Genomic DNA, 24,034 nt, shown 5'->3' with positions numbered 1-24,034 from the left:
TTTAAATAAATAAATACATTAAGAATAAAGCATAAATTAACTTGATGCTTGTGAATGAAGTTGCGATCATGGACGAAGCAGAAGCCCCGAAATTCACGGTCAATCAAATCGTTTTGCTCCAGAAACTAAAGCAAAGCGGATTAACTAAAAATCAAATTGTGAAAGGGTTGGAAGAAATGGAAAAATTAGAAGACATGGGCTTGGGCAGTCCCGGTATAAGGTAAGCCGAGTTGCTCTACGACAGTGGTTTTCAACCTGTTTGGTGGAACGGAACCCAATAAAACATTCCAAAAGCTCGAGGAACCCCTGTTCAATAATTTAATTGCCTGATGCAAAAAACATCGTTTGATTAATAAAATTAAATTAAAATACTCATGTTCAGATTTATTTATGTACAATAAAAATACAAACTAGTGGCAAATAGTGGCAAACCTAATCAATATTTGATTATATTTAAACAATTTGCATATAATAATAAAATAGACTCTCAGATTTGAATGTGAACTTGCGGAACCCCTAGACTTACTGGCGGAACCTTAGGGTTCCGCGGAACCCTGGCTGAAAACCACTGCTCTACGATCTTTAACGCCGTGCCAATTTGTGTTGTTTTTTCGTTTCAATTCTCATCTTGTTTATGATAAAGCTTTGGTAACTTTGTGTGATAAAAATAAAATATGATAAACCCATTGAAGTTACTTTGTTGTGTATGCCTTGCTTACGAGACGACAATTTAGATGACATCTTCCGATTGTTGTAACCAGTGTTTTCTATTTAGAATACTACGTTGTCGCATCTTGTTGAATGTAGTAAGTGTATATATAATTAAAAAAAAAACATGCCACTAATTCTTATTTCCGTTGGACTACGCTAATATCACCGTGTTTGTTTCTTTGAATCTTGTCGGTTTGAAGAAGGTCACCCAATACAAAATGTGTTGTGTCCTGGTCGAAATCTCGTTATTAAGGCGACCGTCAGTCCCGCATCGAGATTGACGGTCGCCTTAATAACAAAAAAATTCCCAACCAACAGGTCTTTTTTCTCTGCTCAATCAACAGAAAATTTCAAATGTATCACAACACATATGCCCAAACTATGATCCCATAATGGCTTTTTGTCGCATCCAAGCTTATGCTCGATGGTTGAAGATTTAGATTCAGGCTTTCTATTAAATGTTCTTCCAAAGACACTGCCGCATGTTCTTAAACGGTGTCGAACCTTGCGAGCGTGGTGCCAGGACTCCACCACTCGGCTAGATGCAGATCGGAGTAAAGTTAAATCACCCACCCAATGGGGTAAATGTATCCTTCAAAACTCAGCAACTGGGAAACGAGAGTGAAATAATTCAAGGTGTCGATATGTAGGACCACAGTCAAGCAGATGTTAGAACAGATACGGTGTCAGTGCATCATAATGCTAAAATAATGGTGCCACGTTTGAGCGATGGTGATTCCAGAACGTTCAGAAATTGTAATTCCACTGTCACGCCAGCACGAGCATGACGCTATTGTCTTCCATCACTGGCTTTGCTTTTTGGCCTTTAATGGCCACTGGAATGAAAATTCTTTCTATTTTTGCATTTGATTTCCAATATTTTAATTTTTATGCGTCGATCACTTGAAAATAAAAACAATTCGTTTTAAGAATTTCTAAATTTAAAAAACTGAAACAAATAAAAACTTTAATTCATGAATTTTGCATCAAAACTTAATAAAAAAATACAAACTTAATGAAAAGTTCGCAGTTTACTATCTAGCATGGTGTGTTTCAGTGCAGTTTAAGCCAGTATTCAAATGTTGGACGACGGCTGAATGTATTACTGAACCATTTGTACGTAACAACTTTTTTGTGTTTGCTATAAGAACTATTATGACTGGAAGACCTACCACCTTTGTGATGTCACATTATCATTATTACACCATTACCTTTGATATTCGACTTATCTCTGGCATATTGGCGGAAGATTATCTCAATGTGCAACTGTGCATTCCAACGCTCATCAGATCTGTAATCTACGAAACCTCTTTACCGCGGTCTGGTATATTTGCTGGTGTATGTTTGCTTGTATATAATGTCATAACATTGATTGGTTAACAGCATTCTTCTTCTCTTCTTCTCTCGTTTGACTTGTAGTAGCTTAGATTGGCAATGCCTCCTCGTGCAGCCAAGATACGGTAGTTGGGTCCAGTTGTCGAATACCAGTGATTCCACTTGGGGGTCGTAAGATGGAACATTCGTGGAGTATGTGTTGCATTGTTTGTTCTACCGCTCCAAGTTAACTTTGCAAGTAGCAAAGTTAACAGCATTGACATGTCTCTCACAAAACATTGGCGATGATCTACCGCTCCAAGTTTAACTTTGCAAGTAGCAAAGTTAACAGCATTGACATGTCTCTCACAAAACATTGGCCAAGCAATAAAGTCAACTCTTTTTTACATTGTTTCAACGTCTGCTGAGGTTGATCACTTATAATGTAATTGTCTGCAGACGTTAAATCAATGTAGAGAAGAACTGACTGGGGCGACAGCACGAATGCGAACCCGCACTATCACGTATTACATAAAATACAGTTGCCATTCACTAAAAACCTTATCAGACCAAGACAGGCCGTTTCATCCTGATAGGGATCATCAAAAGGTTCTTATTCAAATAGAATCTAACGTATTATGTTAATGCTACAGCAGTACCCCCTCCCTACCAAACGGAAACGTCGCTGCCTCCCCTAACAGCCACTGCAGTACTGGATCAATCAGCAACACGACAGCCAACCAATCACAGAGTAAAGACAATGATGCTCAGAGGAGCACCTCCAGTCCTTCATCGCCCAGAGTAAGATTAATGATGTCTTTGTATAATGTTGAATAATTTTCGGATTGTGCTTATATATATATAATAAAATTTCTCGTCTTGACTGTTTTATTTTTAGCGGTTCTTGTCTTATTATTGGCGACACTTACATAACAAAATCAATTACCGGTACGTTGATATCGTCTGTCCTACCCGTCCTTGGATAAGATGTTGATTTGGTATGAAAAAAATATATATATATATATATAGTGTTAATTGTCCACAAGCAATGCGCATCATTGCATGGTCAATGGTGATGGACAATTGGACATGGTAGACAAATCAAGTTTTTGCCACATCGCATCCAATATATCAGTTCATGGGTTTCTTTTCATGTTTTTTTAAACCAGTTTTCCTAAGCACGCCTGGTTGGTCGGTGTTCAATCTTTATCCTCGGCTGACAAAGCCTCTGACATGTTAGTGGTGGCAGTTACGCATATAACTTGTTGAAGCTAAAAAAACGCCTAAAAGTAGCCTACATTGCTACTACGCGTCAGTGGGTAGCACTGCAATACCACATCTACATCTATTCGATGTAAAGTTTTATCTACCTAATGTCACAACAACGAGCTCTCTCAGTCACACCGTAAGTTGTCTACTCTCTAGCGGTCACGTTCTCATTTGGAACAAGTCGGGAAATGCCGCTTGCAACCTGAACCTGGCAACGCAAACGCAGATTCATTCAAGTTCTCAATCTCATGGTTGGTAGTTGGCCTGGGCAAACTTTCAGTAAATTTTTATTGTTTTCAGATAAAGTTCAGCATGGGCAGTGTCCACCACCCCCTGTCGCAACCCAACCCCTTGATGTTTGGGAGCCATTTACAGGTGATTTAAAAAAATTTAAAATTATATCCCAAACAGTAAAATTTGTCTGCAGACGTCGAATCAATCTAAAAATGACGGATGTTGTTGTCTCGTATGGTCTTGCGTGTTGAAAGAACGACCAATGCATGGTTGTAAAGTTATTGAGCCCACCTTTGGCACAGTTGCTTAGATCAATAAGAAGGGTTTACAAAAACTGACCAAAAAGAACAGCACTGACAAATTCCTATTGTGGAAATTGATTATTATTCAATGGTTGCAACACGGCGTTGCAAAAACACTGTTCTTGTTTCACAGATTGTTTTTCTACATTAAATGTCTTTCGCAGACAAAAAAATTCGCATTTTTTATCAGCTGACTTATGGGCTTGTTACAAAATGACCATAATTTTCGGTCAACAGCTAAAATTCTGCTTTTCATTAGAATAAACTGAATTGTTTGAGACCTTTGTGTATTTAGTTTTATTTCTGTTGTGTTAGTTTAGCATCGCATTACGTCACTTTTAACTATGATATCACAATAGTGCAGTTGTTCCTGGTATTTTGCTTTCCTCGTCTTGTTGCCAATTCAATAAAGGTGTGAAACGGTACTAATGGCAGGGCCGGTTCGCTTTATGATTAAATAATTAATGTTTAAAGTTGGCGTGCCTTCTTACAGAATCACAACCAGCTATCGCTGATACCCCCAGTTGGTGCCTGGCCCAATACATCACAAGCTGTCGCCGTGGCTACCGCCGCCAGTTTACTCCAAAATGGTTTTGCCCATGGGGCTGTACCCCCTTCAGCCTACCCGGGCCTCATCAGCAATAGAGGTAGGTAGGTCTGCATATAAAGCATCCAATTGCTTTATGAGTTTGTAATAATTCCGTCTCGTTCGCGTTGTATGAACAATGCCATCTGTAGTTTGTTTGAGTTGAAAAGTTTTACAACATTTAAGTTTTCCAGGCTCTGTGCTCCTTCAATTTCATATGTTTCTGCCACTTTATCTGCAATGTGCGTTCAGTATCACCTCAACGTGTAGTGTCATCAATGGTTGTGTTGAAAGCGAGAGAAAAAAACTTAATAGGCAGCGTTTTTATGTCTGTTGTGGTGAAACTCTACCAATATTGTATAGAGCTTTTATTTGTTCTTCTAACTTGTTTACTTTTGTATGAGTTTATTGTTTGTTATTTATACCTTCACCACAAGATGGCGTTGTCTCGGAATTGTTGATCACAGTTGTCCTAGTGCTTACGTCATACTTTTGATATTAACTAATCTTTTCACTCTTTCCAGGCCCGGATTTAGGGGGGGGCAGAGGGGGCATGTGCCCCGGGCCCCCCGACTTTTAAAGGGCCCCCCTACGTTGAAAAAATATGATTTTGTGTTATTTTTTTCCTTTCAGCCTTTAAAGTCTCTGCAAATTGCTGTGTAGTGCTGGAGTAATGCTATTGTAGACAGTGGAGGTGGTTTTTCGCGCCGTAGGCGCAAAAATTTTTTTTACAGGTGGGCCCCCCGATCTAAAAGTGCCCCGGGCCCCCCATCAGCTAAATCCGGCCCTGACTCTTTCCTTATGGTGCTATTCTGACACGAGAAATATCGAATTCTCTGAGCATTACTAAGTAAAAGTCCTGCCACAACGGGCCCAAGGGGAATTGCAATCGAATTGTTTGATCGTAGATAGATGCAGTTTTGAGTAAAGTCACTTTGATTGAGTTGATTTTCAACATTTTGAGTTGATATTTTCAATCTCACTTGAGCGTTTATTTAATTAATGTTTGGTTACAGAAGCTAAAATATTCATTGAGTCTACAAAGCGGTTTGTTTTCGCATCGCTATCTCCATGCCGCATCCGAAATAGGTCCTTTCAAAAACCGACCAGATAAGGTTGAGTTATTTTTTAGCAACCCTTGCGTAGTGACGAAATCCACATTAGAAATTAATGAATGATGTCCACGACAACTATTTCCCAATATTTACTTTGAAGTTGTATATTTAAATGAAGCAAACTACGTCAAGAATCAACAAATAGTATTTTTCCGCTTACTTCAACACAGCCAGGAACACAGTGATTGAATACACAATCAGGTTGTTTGTTCTGGTGACGACAAAGAATTAAAAAAAAAATATATTAATATTTTACAAATATTCGAAGCAGATCTCTTACATTTTGCGTTGCCATGATAATAATACGAATCATACGCCATACGCCAGGGTTGCTAAAAAATAAAAATATTACCGGTAGGTATATTTTTTTCTACAAGCTTCTATTTTCCTGAAGAAGTCAACTCTTCGAGACCCGAAACATCTAAACTATAAATTTTCCATACATTCCAAAGTCGTGTGTGAACTTGGTTCTAGGGTTCCAAACCGGATATTCGCTGTATCCGGATTTCAAACACGTTTTTGCGCATATTGTTGCCTAACGTGATCCAGACTGTGTGCTACTGTGTATGTGACTACCAACAGGCTTCATGTAGTTTGAACCCTGCAACACCATATGCTATGAAGTCTAATGGTTAAACTCCGCAGTGTTTTAATTTTATTAAATAAAAAAAGCGCATTGTCCCATTATTGGCAACTCATAAACCACCTATTTAAATAAATTGCACCAGTTGTGTTGCGGTAATCACGTGCTTAGGTGAGTCACCTTAATTTAAAACTCAAACTTATTGGGTTGTCGTGATACAATGTCCTCATAATCCTCCCGGTCTGTAGTCGGGAAGTGCTCTGTTGCATGGTTCTACCAACCATGTGTTTTACTTTGGCTGTGGAAGATTACGATAGCCAAGATGAAGATTACGATTACGTAGAAGATTACGATCTCGTAGTTTAGATTCAGCATGTACATCCGATGTACATACTCAAGCAGCACATTAACCGTTTTTTACATTGATTCAACGTCTGCAGACGTTAAATCAATATAAAAAGCGATTGATTTACTGACTGAGTAGCTTTGAAAAGTGTCGAACGAAACATAAATCACGAACCGAAAGTTTAATGGTATGGATTGCAGAAAATAGATCGTAATGATGCATGTAAATACAAGGGATGCATATGAAAAGGAGATTTAGAAATGTTTTTAGCACCAAAGCAGAGTATCGTATCCATATTTAAAACTATAGCGAAATCGATTCTTATTTAATAAATAACACTAAGAGGTTAGATTGTTGTGCAAATGCCAGCATTTGATGAATGCAAAATAGCAGTACCATATTTAAAAATATCATATTTGCGTTTATTTTTAACACTCACAAAAAAAACGTTAAAACAAATTTCATATATCGAACGTTTTCGACACATACATAGAGTGCCCTCGTCATGAATAGCTCTGGTTTACAAATTGTTACTTATCCCGGCGCGATCTTGTATTCAACAGTCAAGGCACTACTTGGTATGTACATTATTGGTAATTGCCATCTAGTCAAACTAGGGATGCACGTGCTGCCTGCTTCTATCAGAAGCTAGGGGGAAGAGAATTCTATTCAAGAGTTGTTCAACATTCTTACTCTAAATTCTTGCCAAGAAACCCAAACACGAAGCGAAACCAAGGCTCGTAATTATTTCGGTTTGTTTTCGATGTATCTCAACGATCCTACATTGTACACGGCACAAGAAAAAAAAAATTTTTCAAATGCTTTCGTTTTTGGACAGTTGTCAAAAGCGATGTCAAAACAGAACTTTATTGCAAAATTTCTTGTCTCGAACATGCTGGAAAGTTTTGTGACTAAAAAACAGGTATTTTGTACATTTCAAGAAGGCTTTTGCGTTTCTCCATCGAGTATACACTTATACACTGACCGTTGCACACTGTTCGTGCATTTTGAAATATTGTTTCCTTAGAATTTTCAGTCAGATTCCAACTATTATTTGAATGCAAGTTTGCAGCGCAATGGCTAAATTAGTTAATTAATTAATTTCGGTGCTTCAGATATTGAATTTACATTTTAATGCCATTTAATTGATGATCATGAGGTTGAGGCCTTGTTAGTCATGGACAACAGCACGCTGCAGTCATTTGATCTCGCCTAGCACCACGTGTTGATTATTATCTGTATTGTCGCAACGTCAACGTGCAGAAAGTGCATATGACAACATCATTTAGCATCAACTTAGCACCGTAGCGAAGCCAGTTGAGTGCAAACGACTTATGGTTATGCCATTGTCGTCTGTTTTCATTTGGTTATGCAAACCGCCTGAGACAACATGGCAATGCTTGGGTTATTTTTTAGCGTTGAAAGAACAACACACAGTCAAAATAATACCCCCATTTTATCCCCGTATTTAAACCAAGTCGAACTGGTGCCACCAGTGCACATGCCGGATCTATTAGATTTGTTTGATTAATTTAAACGCTGTCCTCTGAGCGTGGTATGATGTATCGCGGCGACAAAGTCATCGTGTGAGATACGTCAGCTGCATAGCTGAGTGGTGAGAGTCCTGGTACGGCACTTGAAAGAGCGCCGGTTCGACACCGCTCAAGAGCAAGCAGCTTGTAATACACTTAATGGCTTGCTTGAAGTAGAGAAATAAATGGGAGATACCAGCTGTTTCAGAGGAAGTGGGTTTTCTTCTATGTCGAGATAAAAGCCTAGTTTCTAATAAGGTCTGATCAAATTTACAAATCCACTTTCATTGTTCAGGGTTAGTGAGGAATGGAGGAAGCGGAGGCGGGAGTACCATCATTGAGATCGATGATGAAAAAGTCGACATCACTGAAGATCTGGAGGATCTTTTCAGGAGAGACCAGGCAGCAGTGAAAGAAGACATCCGGAAGTTCATCAGTGAACGTCACATCTCGCAGTCCGCCATCGCGAAGGCAACAAGGAACGGTAGGTATTGAACGAACTGAGATTTGCTCTTGTCAAACGTACCACGAATCAGATGTCGCTACAAAAAAATCTTTAAAAACCACAAACTCCTTTCAATAACGCCACGCCTGCCAAGCCCAGCCATGCATTAACATCTCATATAGCCCGGTACAAGTTCCCCTATAGCCCCATCCACTCCTTCTGTGAAGTATTCACGAGTCTAGAACCGGCCAGTTTTGACATTCATTCATTCATAGCTTGTCACGCCAGTGTCGGAGCCAGGTAAGAGCATTGTTTGTGATGTTTTTGAGGTCGTTGTCATCACATGAAGGGCTAAGGGGGCAGTTGGTGAGGATGTGCTTCATTGTCTGATTGTCTAGGCCGCAATCACACATTGGGTCAGGAGTCATCTTCCATCGGAAAAGATTGCTTTTATTTCTCCCGACTCCGCAGCGGGCTCTGTTTAGGCAGCACCACTCTCTTCTCTCAAGGGTGGGAGTTTGTTGTAGACTTTCGGAAGGACTTGGGATGGCAGGATGTTGTGTCCTATCGGGCTCATAGGTCCACATTTCTAGTCGTGCAGCTGTCGCGCTTGTGTGTTCCAATGGGCCGACTTTGATGAAGCTTTTGCGTGACTTGAGTCTTGCTGGAATAAGTTTGTGTTCATAGAGAGGGTGGCGTTGGTCGGATATTTGTTTTACTCTTTCCTTTTTTGACATGACGTCATATAGTGACTTACCAGCTAACAAATGGGTCCTTTATACTTTGATTTAACGTCTACAGACGTTGTATCAAAGTAAAAAAAAATATTTTTTTTATCTAGTTTTATTATCAGTGATCAATGGCACGGTTGCCAACCAATGCACTGAAACTAGATCAGTGTAAAACTTTCCGTTTAATTCGATTTGTTTTTTCTTTCATTGGAAATTATTAAAAAATAAAATTCTAATGTAGTCTGATTGAACTTTCAGATTGAGTGGGCGGAAATTTCATGCTTTTTGTGACAGTTATTTGGCCAATGCTGGAGTAAATAATAATCGCTCATTTGCGTCATTTGGAAAAGTTGGCAGCCGACTATGATAAGTAGCTGCCGAAATAAATGGGAAAAAATTAGCTAAATCATTTAACTTTAATGAAATTAACTGGCAGAAAAGAACACTGTCACTGTCTTGTGCGGAAAATTAGCAGAGTTTTACTTGCAAATAATAATAATCAATAAAAGAAATATTCATTTTCTGTTCAAAGCCTTTCTCTGGCATCGCTTTAGTAATTCTGCTTGTACTTTCCAAGACTTAATATCTGCACTGGCCACAACAGATCATTAGTGAATCTGAAGAGTCGTTGAAATTGAATTTGCAAGGTTCGTTTGAGGTTACGTTTTTCCATGATTTGGCTCACACTTTGATGCAATTTGTAAAAACATTAATTTAAGGGATAAAATGTATATTACAAATTCATGTCGTCTGTTTTTTTCTTTACAATTTCTTGAGTAACTTGTCCAGCTATAGGCAGACGGAATACTCTTTGCGTGAAAATCAACATGACAAAATAAATATGTGATCAAGCGTTAAAAAGTTTTAAGCAGCTCACAATAATAGAGCTTTGATAGAGAGTTCGCATTGTTTCTTTTATGTCCTAAAATAAATTCAACCACACTTTTTGTTTGGCCTCGCTTTGTGGGAATTTCAATTTCCACGATTTAAATTTCAAGCTCTATTTGATTTGAACGTGTTGGTCCATGACGTCACATCCGGGCTGAAACCTGGTGGTTAAAGATGTGGATTGAGTGGACGGGAAAGCAAGGAAGCCAATCTTCATTTTAAGTTCAAACTTATCAAGTGTCTTGCCATTAATCAGGCTCTGCTTTCGGTGGACGTTGAACCGACGTCACTCGAGAGTGAATAAAACTGTGGGTCTCAATTATCTTATTATCATTGCGCCAACATAAAATGACGTCATAAAATGGTCTATTTTAATGATCCAATGACGTGGTTTATGAAGCTTGTTATGGGTGTTATTAAAGTATGCCAATCAAGTACGAGATTAAGCTTGAAGTTTATCACTCTAATAATTCCTTTGTAATCGCGACAACTATTTCTATTCAACTAATGACGAATTTTGCTGTCGTGGATAGTCACGAGAAAGTATGGAAACCTGCGCAATGATGTCCTAGTTAATGCACAAGCCTATCGCGTGCACTATGAGAGTTTAGCGTTGAGAGAGCTGGTCTTGAAAGACTATTTTGACAAGTTGCATAATATTGTCACGGTTGTGAATTACTTGAAACACACCGCAAAACATTTATGAGAGAATTGTGTATTGCCGGATCAAACAACGTCTTCTGAAGGTTAATCCTGACAGTTTCGCATTCTTGCAAGAGCTTTCAATAACTGTTGCAAACCCGGTCTCAAACGTTCCAATTCGCCGCTGATAGCTTGCACGGAAGGGGAGGTTGCGCATATCATGTTTTCTATCTATATCAGGTTATTGTGATTATTGTTGCGTAACAAATCCAATTGTTTGTTCAGCAATCAGCCAGAGCTACATCTCACAATGGCTGGCCCAACCGCAGGACATCAGCGGCCAGAAGAAGAAGGCCATGTACACTTGGTATCTCGCGGAAAAACGGAAGCCCCCAGGAATGTCCAATGGTAAGTTTGTTGTCAGTGAAGTGAACGTCTTCATATCCGACAGCAGCATTTTGGCTGATCTGTTTAACCCAAATTTCTTAGTTGATTATTGTCTGTATGTGGCAGAGTAGAATTACTTTATTCCCAAAATTATACGAACCTCTTCAACGGCCAAGCTGATGTAATTTTGGTTGCGTGGATCTTCAAGCGACAATGTTAGCTGATCCTACTGTATCATATAGATGGCAATGTTCTACTGCCCTACCATACAATAAGTTCCCTTTTATGTTGAATCAACGTCTACAACATTAACTTAATGCCAAAAAGAACTGATTTGCTGACGAGGCTGGCGGCCAAAAGTAAAGTGGTTTAGTTAAAAGTAAAGTCAGTTTCAACTGGAACTGCTTTATTCGGCATGTTTGCCAGTCTCCGCTTGATTGAACCGTGAAGGAATTTAGAGATAATTTCAAGTTTTGAAAAACCTCTTTTGTTTTGACGTTTACTTTTTATGGGGTATTCTGTCAGTCTAAAACAGTCTCCAACATTCAGTGCAATGCCAATAATAATGTGTTAGATTCACCGTTGCGTTGCTTCTCAGCACTTAACAAAGCAATCAGTACAGCCATATAGAGGTGCAGCCGCGTGCATGATTAACCACACATATTAACACTTTATTTACTACATCAATGTTATTATTACTATTGATGACTAGATTACCGTGACGTCACATATTCTCAAAAGATACTGGCAACACAAACCAAACCTTGCTGTTGCATGTTTCGCTGATCCTATGCATTTCGGGAGGCGCCTGTTTTTAAATTATAATTTTAAGTTTAAAAATTCATAATGCGACGCTGATTGGCGGCCTTGTGCAATGTAGGCGTGTTTACAATACTTCTTGATAAATAATGCATCTGGTATAAATGATGAATTAACTGCCGTGTTTTTCATCATTATATCTTTTCAGCAAATCCCCTGTTTTTGATTCGATCATTGTTACGTGCATGCAACGTCATAGCGATCGAATCACAAGCAATAGCGTTGTCCATCGTGCACACCTCGTCTGCTACTTCGTGTATAACACTTCGCCGCGTTAATATTAATAACATATCATCGGTGAGCATCTTGCTCTTGTTGGCTTCTCGCGGCAGGGCAGCGTGTTGGAAGATCATTGATAACGTATGTTGGTGTGAACCTGTCGTGTTCATGTGTCAAAGGATATTCGGCCCACCAACGCGCGTATAATGTCGCCATTAAAACGACATAATATCGTTTTATTACATTTATTTCATCTCCTCTTGATCTTTGCAAAAATCATGAAAATCTGTCGTTCTGAAAACACCTGGCCCGATATAAGTCCGGAAGCCTGTTGCTAATGGGGATTGTGAGTAGATTGTGATGTTTTGAGGTGAATCTCTTCACAATGTTATCATTATCTTGCAACAATAAACAAGCAACGTAGAAGGTCCAGATCTTGCAATTTAAATCTTTAAAAGTTTCGGCTGACTTCCTTGAAGTGACATGATTTTCAATCTCATTTTTCCCAATTATAGGCAGCTGATTTAACCCTGCTTTTTGTTCATAAGAAAACACCAACAAATGAATGTAATGTGTTTTTTTTTCGAAACAAACCTCTTCCGTTGACTTTTCGTTAGTGTAGGTTACGTTAACGTTGAAGAGTTATAAATAAACCATTTTACAGTAAAATTTATTTTTACCCTGTATGCTCTTTAACATTATCATTTGGCCGCCATCTTGTACAAATAACTTTTTATTTACTTTCAATAAATTTTTCAACTTTTCAAAAACATTTTTCAAATTTCTATTTATTTTTGTTCTTGAGTCGGTCAACCGCCTAACGTTATCTCAGAAGGGTTGTTCAAGTACTACTTAGCGCGGTTTTGACCTCATTTGAGATGATTTATATTGGAATGCTACAATTTGATTTGCTCGCCATTAATTAACGCTTACATTATTGCTAATAAATGCATCTACCTTCTCATTATGACATGTGGATGACCTTCGTTTACCTATTTGAAATGCACTGTGAGACCATTTAAGTTTATACTGATCTTAAATTTTTGTGGTGGCAGTAAATGCTTCATCATAACACGCAATATCAACGTAACATTCAATGCATTAGCAAGCATCAAATTATTGTTTGTTGTTTAATTAATTGCATAGTAATCAGTTGCGCCTCCATGTTTGTTTATTTGTTTGCATTGTGCCCATAGGATGACCATGATTACCGTCAACAACTAATGCCTTGTGCGCTTTCTAATTGCCTCTGTAGGTAAATCAAGGACAAAATAGAAGCTTTTCATTCCGATCATTAATTGCGATGTAATTCTTAACCGGGCAGCGGCTCAACAATGCCACCGAATACGTTGTGTGATTTAGCTCTACCGTACATCAAAACCATATCATCCCTTGTGAAGAAGGGAGCGATGGGCGAAACACGGTGTCTATCGCTGTCAATTCTTGCTACAATCGGCTACCGAGAAACACATATCTCTTATGGAATCCCAATTTATTTCCAACTTAAGCTTAACATTTAGTTTATTGTATTTTCGAAAGCCACGAAAAAAATATTATTCCACAATAATCTTGTTTGGCGTGTTTGAAACGAAATTTCGTTTCTGTCAAAGTACCTTAAACCAGTCTTCATACTTGACTCATTTTCACTCCAGGCATGGGGACTTTCCAACATGTGTCGTCGTACCGCGGCGTGGACAACGACCAAGATGGGATCAACCCCATACTCCTCAAGGCGAAAAGAGGAGCGAGGTGAGAGACTTTGGGTTGTGTCAGAGGTTTGCTATGTTGTTGAGACTCCCTTTCACGTCCGGATAACTTTTTTCCGTTGTGGTTAACCCAGTAGTCTTCCTGTTAGTGATTAAGGCCACGATCGAACGAAAATTGAAGACGCCATACTCGAGTTTCACTCTTGTTTGGGATCATCAGTTGTGCATATCCATGTGTCTTGTGCGGGAATCGAACTTACAACTTGATGGAAATTATGGACGTCCTTGACTTGAGTGGGAATCGAACCTCCGTTTAGATTGTACTAAGGTGTCCAGCATGTCGTTCTCAACCACTCGGCCACGTCTCGGGGTCTACGTCTAACCTTCTACGATTATAGTTAAATTCACTTCTACGTTTGTTGTCTTGTTGCAAGTTTGTTTTGTGTCATGATTGCGCTGCTGGTTGGGGTTCGACGAAGAATTAAGGAAATATTGGAAGGGTTCGGTATCTTTGCACAGTTTAAGTAATACTGCTCAAAATGGCGCTGATGAAATAATGAAATGTGAACATGGTGGTCATAAGGTGTACATCTGTAGGTTCACCTGGCCCAAGGAATGCCTCTCCATCTTGGAAAACTATTACAACGCCAATTCGTATCCTGACGAATGCAAACGTGAAGAAATCGCTCATGCGTGCAACAGCATCATCCAATCACAAAAGCCAGGTGTGTATTCTAATTGTAACGCTATCAATTAGAAATTTGCTATCACTATGTGAAGCAGACCGTGCCACCAACATATCCTCCATAAGGTCCTTGTATCCCGGATGGCGAGCTGGGTGGCTAAGTTGTAACACCATTGGGGTAAAGTCCACCTATGTGGGGATAAGAGAAAATGATCCCCTGCGCGCCATAGGGTATAAATCCTGTGTAGTAAGAAGACGATATTTATGAGATCCATGCAGACTCAAATGTTGTGCTTGTGGTGACTTCCCTTGGAATTCTCCTTCCCAGTCCAACTTGAGGCTACCCCCGCAACAGATTCTGATTTCTGACTCGATTGAGCGAATTCAATTAAAATTCTTTTCATTTGCATCCAATATCAAGCGCAAGTGGCCAGGAAATGAGATGCCTGCTGCATTGCTGCAAAGCCAAAAATCGTAAAAAAAATCAGTCTCATCCTTATTGGTCCCGCAACCCACAATGACGTTGAATCAATGTCGCAACATCAAGATTTTGCAATTGGCAGACAGTGCCTCTGACGATTCTTTTCATTAGTTTTCAAATGTTATGAAACTATCTGCTCTTAATTGAAATTATTGTGACATCACTGAGTATTCATTAATGACGTTTGGTTGGTATTTGCTATCGGAAGAACATTCTAACATGGGCTTCGTTGAAAGCGAGGTTGAGAGAAAGCTCAAGGCCGATGTTTCAGAAGCGATGGCCGACGCATTACGATGTCGGTGGCGATGGCCGCATTATGTTATGACGTAACAAACACGTCATTACCTTAGCGCATTGCCTCTATTTTAGCGATGCATTTGCGGAGATAAATTTGATATTTGTCATACGTAATCATACAATGTGACGCTTTCAAAGGAATCGTTGCTCTCACAATCCGCCCTGGGCAGGAAAACAAAAGGTGGTTGGTTGTGACGTCATAATTGTGGCGCGAGAAAACCAGCGATCACATGACTCTGATAACTGAAGTTGTATCTTTCCAGATCAGATATAGATTGTTATATATATATGTATACAGTAGTTGCTATGTAGTATTATATATATGTAGTATAATATAAAAACAATGAAAACTATTAATACTACAAAAAGTGCTCAATGCCAAGCAAAAAGGCAAAGCAGAGCGAATTAAATCAAATGTAGTTATTACTATCTGAAGCCTTTACAAATTGTTTCACCTAACGGATCATCAGAAGGTCTTATTCAAATAGATTCTATTTGAATAAGACCTTCTGATGATCCGTTAGGTGAAACAATTTGTAAAGGCTTCAGATAGTAATAACTACATTTGATGTAGTATAATATATGTATAATATATATATGTAATATATGTAGTTGTATATACAGTAGTTGCTCTGTGTAGATGTGATATCGTTCCTCTGTTGTTTTGCTTTATTTAGCTATATCGTGTATTCGCATATGTTACCACCATTTTCACAAAACTAAAGCGTTCTATTAGGTTAAGCTTGTGCAAAAATAGCGTTGCTTGTGGTCATTATGCAACACAAAGAGGTCTATTAAAAGATAAAATCTTACTTATTTTGTCAACATTTTTAAAAAACTACAATATCTTTAAGTCCCGTTACTTAAATTTCACATTAGCAACCACGTGGTCATAGCCTCTCTCTTCTCAAATGATCAACAAATAATAATTGTTCATTTAAAATACGCCTTAGTGGAATCTTTCTCGTAATTTAGACCACAAACTTCACTGATCGCCACTTACTTCAAAAGGCCACTTTCGATCCAAGATGCAGTTATTGTCGAACTAAGTCAGCTTCCCACAGACAAGCCACATAGCGCAACTGTCATTTTGTTTCATGAGTTTACGACTCGGGCAGTAACACAGGAATAAATGAAGGAAATACTCAAAAATGCTTCTATTTGAGCCTTGTTAGGAATATCAAAAAATTAAAAAGTAAAATTTATGTTTTGAATATATTTCCGTTGTAAGGAGAGTCCTATTGGAGAATAAGTTAGAGTTCAGAATGCCCAATAATAATTTCCCTTTTTAAATTTCTTATACTTAAATCACTAAACCTAAGAGCCGCATGCCAGGCGTGGATTTTACCGATGCTTCCCCTCATTTTATCGAGATGACTACCAAGAATGGCCAAGGGCATAATTCACCGCACATCTCCCATTCTGTATTGAGTGGCTAATCAATGTTGTATAAGGAACATCCAGTGTTAGTGGCTTATATAACGCAGTTGCTGTGCGATTTGTTTATCTGTTTACGATTTTGATCAACAGGTTGATTGAAGTTCAACTGTTCGTGATCGTCTTGTTTAAATTCTAGATTTCATCAAAACGATCTCGCATAAAATTAGCTCAGCTTTGCACAAACCATGCCAAAAGAGTTTTTAAATTTCTGAATTAATTTATAATATAAGTCGTTTAGATTTCATTAACAAATGTAGATACTAACGACCTGTTCAGCCTGATGCTGCGAGTTCGCTGTGGTAGTAACGGCGACGACCTCGCAGCATCAGGCTAAAACAGGTCGTTAGTGTCCACATTTGTGAAGTTAACAACGATCATGCTTCTAAAAGCGAAACTCAATTTATTACATTATTTCAAGTTCCACGTTTTCTTTTTTGTGCGCTGGTATGATATTTGCGATGGCACGTTTGGCCCTATCTCTTTAAACTGGAGCTACCAAGCTGAAGAGCTGGGCGGCCTTATTAAAGGGCTGCAACTTTACCATCGTTAACAATCTTCACACGCTTAAAGACTTCAAAACGTTTTTGAAAGCTTCGTTCTTGTACAGAAGGCTCATGTGGTTATCATCTCCAAAACAGTTGTGGTGAAAAGCTTGTTAAGGGGATGATCATGTGCATATGCGTACAATCACAATAACGTGCTCACAATTACAATAACATACTCACGATCACAATAACATGCTCACGATCACAATAACTTACTCACGATCACAATAACTTACGATCACAATAACATACTCACGATCACAATAACTTACTCACGATCACAATAACATACTCACGATCACAATAACTTACGATCACAATAACATACTCACGATCACAATAACTTACTCACGATCACAATAACATACTCACGATCACAATAACATAATCACGATCATGTGCTTTCGATAGCTAATCATGTCCACACTTCCCACAGGCATGATGCTATCAGACCTCGACAAAGTGACAACAGTGAAGGTTTACAACTGGTTTGCGAACAGAAGGAAGGACGACAAGAGACGCCGCCATATTGGTGAGAGCTATGCCCATTGCCCAGTCATATCAACTTTTTTTCGGGACGCCGCAAGTTGTACATTTAATTCTACGCCGCTTTCCTATACTATAATTACTTTTTCTGCATTTCACACGGAAGTTGTGTTGTGCTGCTCCTTCGTGTTGTAAAAATACTTTAGAAGGAAGGTCACTCTTTTGTAGCTACTTCTGGTTTTCTATGCATAGCGGTGGATGGTTAAGACTCGGAAGGGCGTTGATTCGACACCTTCGGGAGCACTTGGCTGTGTTTTTAGAAACACGCTTAATTACAATTTTGAAGGTGGATACGAAGATTGGCTTCCTTGCTTTCCCGTTCACTCAATCTAATTTTTTATAATCAAAAATCGTATTCAAACCCGTTGGCGGTATGACGACAGCACGTGCGTTTCCGCCGCGACTCAGGCGTTCGATTCCTCGGTTTTCTTTCAACAATTGACATTCATTTGTAACAATGCTTCTTTCTCCAGAGAACGTTGAAGCGATGAACCACTCGCAGATCATGATGAGTCCTCGAAGAAACTCCACCATCTCCCCCGCCCCATCCTGCAACTCCACGGACAGCCACCATGACATTGACGCCGCCAACGTCAGTGATAGGGTGAGCCCACTTCCCACCCTCGTCTTTAACAAAATATTATAATTCACTAATTTTATTTTGCTTGTTTTGCGCATCGGGATTTTAACTTTCTAAAATTTTGAATTTTTTTTATATTATTCATAACATTCTTGAAGAGTTGATATGTGGTACAGAACTTGAAAATTGCAAAGAAAAGGTTTTTCATGGCTCGAAGCTGCAGTTCTTTTCGTCTGACTCTCTTCAGGGGCTTGTCGCCAGCTCTCAAAGCTCCCGAAGAAAGTCAGACAAAAAGAACTGCAGCTTTGAGCCATAAAAAACCTTCTCGCAATATTTAAAACATTGTGAAGAAAGGGGCGTTCTTCCCGGCTATCAGCACAAGGTTGAGCACTCACTAGTACAGCACGTTTCTATCGCTGTTAATTCTTGCTACAATTCGGCTGCCGAGAAACATATTAAAACATTGTATTGAAATAAGAATATGGTGATGAAGCCACGCTTCTGTTGCGAAAAGTTTGCAATACACTTGAATTTATCAATAGTGTGGTACACTGCTTAATTGAAAGGTTGTGTTTTTATATTTAGAGCATCACCAACATAAAGAAGGAGAATCCGATGTCCTACGCCATGGAGATGGCAGCTGTCAATCATTCTATACTCGCCCTTGTAAACCCCCATCATGACTCAACATCTCATGATGATGATGAGGATGACGAGCACGACTCAGCATTTGACAACCGATTGAATGAGAGAAAGGACTCTTATCATCATCCGGAACGGATGGCAGAATGTCGGAGTTACGCAGGATAAATCCGCTTTTTGTCTTCATTGAGGTGTTGATCCGCTAACCGATACTGTCCGTGCGCGTTTGTTCCGCTTATTATTTTTATCTCAAGCTATAAAACCCAGCAGGCTCGGTAATTAGCGATTCCTTCTTTGGCCCCTTAAGTCAGTACATAGCTTAAACCCATCAACTCAAAAGACTTTCACAAGCATGGTCAATTACTTCCTCAACTTGGTTGCAAGTATCAAATTGTGCTGATTTCGACAGTTATATTTACACGCTACCGTAGGCTGTCTGCTGGTGGTTGCTGTTTGGACATATTTACCTGATAGGGAATTGAACCTGTAACTCCCTATTGGAACAAACAATAACGTTTCGTGTTCTTTGTTGTTTGATTTGCTTTTACGCGTGTGGCGCGAAACATCGGCGTCTGGGTAACTCCCGATGGTAGGACTGCTGTTGCCACGACAACGCAAGAGTTAATGACGTCGTTGAATTAGGAGGAAACTGCCAGGTCATCGTCATAAGCGCCCGTGACGTCATCAGTGACGTTGCACTTTCATCACTGTATATTTTTACGTTCATTGAAGATTTGTAAGAGAACCTCATATCGGGTTAGGCTGTCACTCCTGAGAGGGCAACGGTTGCATTGCTGTTAGTTTAACGTTGTCCAACGTCAACGTGATGCATTGACAGAGGTAATACCTTGCACAGGTTTGCGCATTTTCTCGATTTTACATTCTCTTTCAAGAAACGTTGTAAAGATGTAAACACAACAAACTGTATTTATTTGGTTTGGACTCGTTCGGAGTCTTCGGTTCTTGGCTGCTGTGCTCATGTACAAGGAGACTCCAGTAATCCGACCGCCCGTTGTCCGCAGCCTTGGAGTTTCTACGCTAGTTTTGCGAATATGTTGGAATGGAACGATGTTGAGGAGATGAGATATTTTCGGTCGGGGTCATTTGAAGGGGCACTTTTATTCCTTTCCAGGGTACAGGAAAGAAGGAAACACCATATATTCTGTGGATTCCTATTGTTTTTAGAGACCTCTTGTTTGGAGGGCCGTGGTCTCTCATTTGTACCAGGTACAAATTTACTTTTTAACAGCCCACACGTATGTTGGGTCGTCAGATTGGTCGTGTTGCCGGAGTTTCTTTGAACAGCTTTCGCACCCACACGTAACTTTAAGCATTTTTTTAATCTATCGGTGTTTGGTATTTTCTTTTATTCTGTATGTTGTCTAACGACAAAATATTCAAATTCATTTCTTTGGAACAACGGCCCGCGCTTTCCATTGAACAATCTTTGTGATGTCATAATGCTGTCGCCGGGAAGTTCCAACTCTCTGTTCTTGGATATTGGAACGTTGAGCAACAATCAGTTGGACATTCGAATACTCAACATTTTTTTTGTCAATTATGCGTCTCTCTTTGGAGCAAAAGCATACAAATGATGCTGTCGAGATTGTAAAATGTCAAACAGGACTTTTACCTTGTTAGGCCATGCTCATCATAACTTTTTTGTCATCATCCAGTGGTTGTGATGCTTTGACGTATTGTTACCACGATAAAAACTTTAACATGATCAAAGATTTAACAAACGAAAGCAGAAACGGTGAGAAAACAAAGTGTGGTTTACGAAAACTAGAGAATAAAAAGACCACTTTCTTAAATGTTAGTTTCCCTTTTTATTCTCTCGTTTCTGCAAACCACACTTTCTTTTCTCACCGTTTATGTTTTGTTTATTAAATCTATGACCATACTAAAGCTTTTACCTGTTGCCACACCTCCCGTGGTGAGTGGTAACCAGCTTCCATTATATTTCTATTTCATTCATTTTCTTGTGTCTACTGTTGTTAGCTTCTTATTCCTTTCAATGTTGTATCATGTTCCAACGTTTTATTTCCATCTCGGGATGAAAATTCAACGCAAGATATCATGACTTCCCCTGTCATCAGTGTTATGAGACCCACGTGTGGTTCTTTCTTATGGTGCTTGTTGTGTGGTGTTGGTTGCAATATAGCATCAGCGACCCTGGGATGAAGACAGTATTATTTAATACCATCCTGTTTTTAGAAGATTTATTTATTAACTTTGCAGCCTATCCAGCCAGCAAAATTTATCTGCTGACGTTGAATCAATGTAAAAATGGAAGATTTCGCTGGCTGGGTATGGTTCAATATCAAACTGATTTCACCTTTTCTCACATTTTTCTGTGTTTTTAAAAGTTTTTTATTGTTTATTTTTGCGAGCTTTGTTTCTGCCATTGTGACGTCACTGCCGGGGGCGCGCGTTCCGGGCGGTGGCGCAAGAGATTAATAATTGTTGATTGCATATAGTAAGCAATAGTGCGGGGATATACTGTATCTGTTCTGTACATATCGCGAGATCAAATTTTGCCCGAGCTGACCTGGTGGTCATCGGAGGCAAGCAACCCCCTGTGTTCATGCAACTCTGCCTCGGGTAGATCTGGGTTCGATTCCAGGTTGGGTCATACCTAAGACTTTAAAAATGGCTCCGGTTGTGTTCTCTCTTTAACGTTGAGACAATGACGCCACCTGGTGGATAAGACCAAACGTTAAAAAATCTATTAATTTTCAACAACAAAAACAATCGATTAGTAAAAGATAAGTTGCTTGCTTTTGGTGTATGATTGCCAGCAAACAACCACACTTTCTTCGTTTTCATTTCGGTATTTTTCGGAACATTTCGGCTGATCGAACACTTCTCGGAATTCCAGTTATTTGATGCGTTCGAGTCATTAAAGAATCAACGTTTACGGATGCCGTGACATACCTTGTTCGAGAATTTTTGATTGTTAAACTGACCGGTGCTTTATCTGCATGTCTGTGTAGTTTTGTGGCGTATACTTGTCCTCTTTGTGACGTCATATCGGGAGTTGACGTGTTTGCTTGAAAATGCGAAATAAAGACAGTGATATTTAAGAATTCGTGTGTGTATTTTTTCACTTTTCCCAGTAGCCTAATGGTTTTTATTTGTGTAAGCATAGTTGGCTTCAAGACTAATTTTAACGTCTTTCAACAGCTAGCCCTTTTGTTTCTACAACAAAACGTAAAAGCCACCACGTGTTGGTATTGGAAGGTTGGTTGGTTTGAATCTTCATCCTCGGACTGACAAAGCCTTTGATAGTTTATTCCTGGTAGTTTCGCATACTTGCAGAGGCTTTTGACGCAGGGCCGGTTACCGAGATCGGCAGATTAAAGTTTCCGATTGTTGAAGTGCTGGAGAACTGTTGCATCCACTAGGTGCCGCTGAATGAAGAGCAGTCCTTGTAATGCATTGCTCAAGCGCACACTCTGAGAGTGAACCAGCGCCGCTTGATCTTGAGTTGAGCGCTTAACCACTGCGCTAACGGGACTAAAACAAACGCAGGGTAAGGGCAGCGGTAGGCAATTCAACGTATTCCACTATCCCATCGCAATCATGCGTAACATAGTCTACGATTCCTCGCGAATCAGCTGATTGCAGTCATGTGACTCAGCACATGATGTTGTGAGCGTTCTTCTCAAAAGTTTTTTCATACGAAATAAACTAAGTGAAAGAATCGCCATTACCAGCGTATTGGTCATTCTGATACAAAATTAATAGTTGAAGAGCGACCATAAATAAAATTATTATTATAACATCAGTGACAAATGTGAGCTGGCTGCGTCATAATTTATGTTGGTAGCCTACTTAAATATCCGATAATCTTCCATTAATCAAAAGAGCACCACGTATTATGGTGGGCCAATCACATAAAACAGGGGTCGGCAAACTGCGGCCCGCGGGCCAAATGCGGCCCGCGGACAATTTTTTTTTGCGGCCCTCGAACGATCTTACTTTTAGTGCATAAACTAAAGTTTCATCATTATGTACGCATGAATTTATTTTATATCATAACAATGTCTACTGTTGTTAAAATAATCAACTTTGTTTTGGCAAGAGGCCTTAACCACAGCCAATTCGAAAGTTTATTTGAAGAGATGAATGCTGTGCATCAAGATCTGGTGCCTATTTTTGCGAGGTTAGATGGCTAAGTCGCAGTGCAATGTTACAACGGTTTTATGATTTGCGAAACGAAATAATGACTTTCTTGAAACAAAAGAATGCAGGTTTCGGCATTGATGAACTTATTGATCCTGATTGGTTAACAGATTTAGCCTTTCTCACTGATTTCACTTCTCATATGAACAAGCTAAACTTACAACTACAAGGAAAGGAGCAATTTATTAATCAGATGTATGATCATATTACTGCCTTCGTAAACAATTAAGCTACGTCTTTGGGAAACTCAATTAATCAATTCCAACTTTGCTCATTTTCCCAGTTTTGGCCTTTGTAAACCTTCCAACCCTGATAAGTACATATCACTTATCGTTTCCACTAAAAGTAACTTTGAATCTCGATTTTGCAAGTTGAAAAATCAAAAAAACAGATTCCATTTATTTGCCTTCCATTTTCAATGGATGTCAATACTATGCCACATAGAGCAAATGGAAATAATTGAACTTCAATCATTCAACATATTGAAGGCCAAATACGATTCAGTTCCAATTGCCAACTTTTATAAAGAATATGTCCAGAAATCCACCTATCTTCATCTGTTGACAATGCAAAACGTGTAATGTGCATGTTTGGAAGCACATATTGCTGTGAGCAGCTTTTTTCAAAAATGAATTACGCAAAGAATAAACTTCGCACTCGCCTGTCAGATCGTCATTTGAATTACGTACGGTACCGAGTATTGCAAATATCATCAACAAAGTTGCAAGTTGATTTAAACACCTTGGCCATGACACAGAAACAACATCATCCTTCACATTGATAAATGATAAGTAAATAAAA

The 24,034-nt window shown here is 39.2% G+C and overlaps 1 protein-coding gene across 1 annotated transcript; it reads left to right on the top strand.

Annotated features, from left to right (window-relative positions):
- Positions 1-22,128, top strand: LOC145785738 (uncharacterized). The gene is made up of 11 exons (XM_082597438.1): positions 1-220; positions 2,679-2,826; positions 3,595-3,669; positions 4,324-4,477; positions 8,288-8,476; positions 10,984-11,106; positions 13,776-13,872; positions 14,427-14,554; positions 17,714-17,809; positions 18,297-18,427; positions 18,989-22,128. The coding sequence occupies exons 1-11, from the start codon at positions 45-47 to the stop codon at positions 19,211-19,213; spliced, it is 1,542 nt and encodes a 513-aa protein (XP_082453564.1). The 5' UTR covers positions 1-44; the 3' UTR covers positions 19,214-22,128.
- The last annotated feature ends 1,906 nt before the right edge of the window (positions 22,129-24,034 follow it).

The sequence above is a fragment of the Aplidium turbinatum genome, chromosome 16 (genome assembly GCF_918807975.1).
Source record: "Aplidium turbinatum chromosome 16, kaAplTurb1.1, whole genome shotgun sequence".
Classification (NCBI taxonomy): domain Eukaryota; kingdom Metazoa; phylum Chordata; class Ascidiacea; order Aplousobranchia; family Polyclinidae; genus Aplidium; species Aplidium turbinatum.
This window is presented reverse-complemented; position numbering and strand designations above follow the sequence as displayed.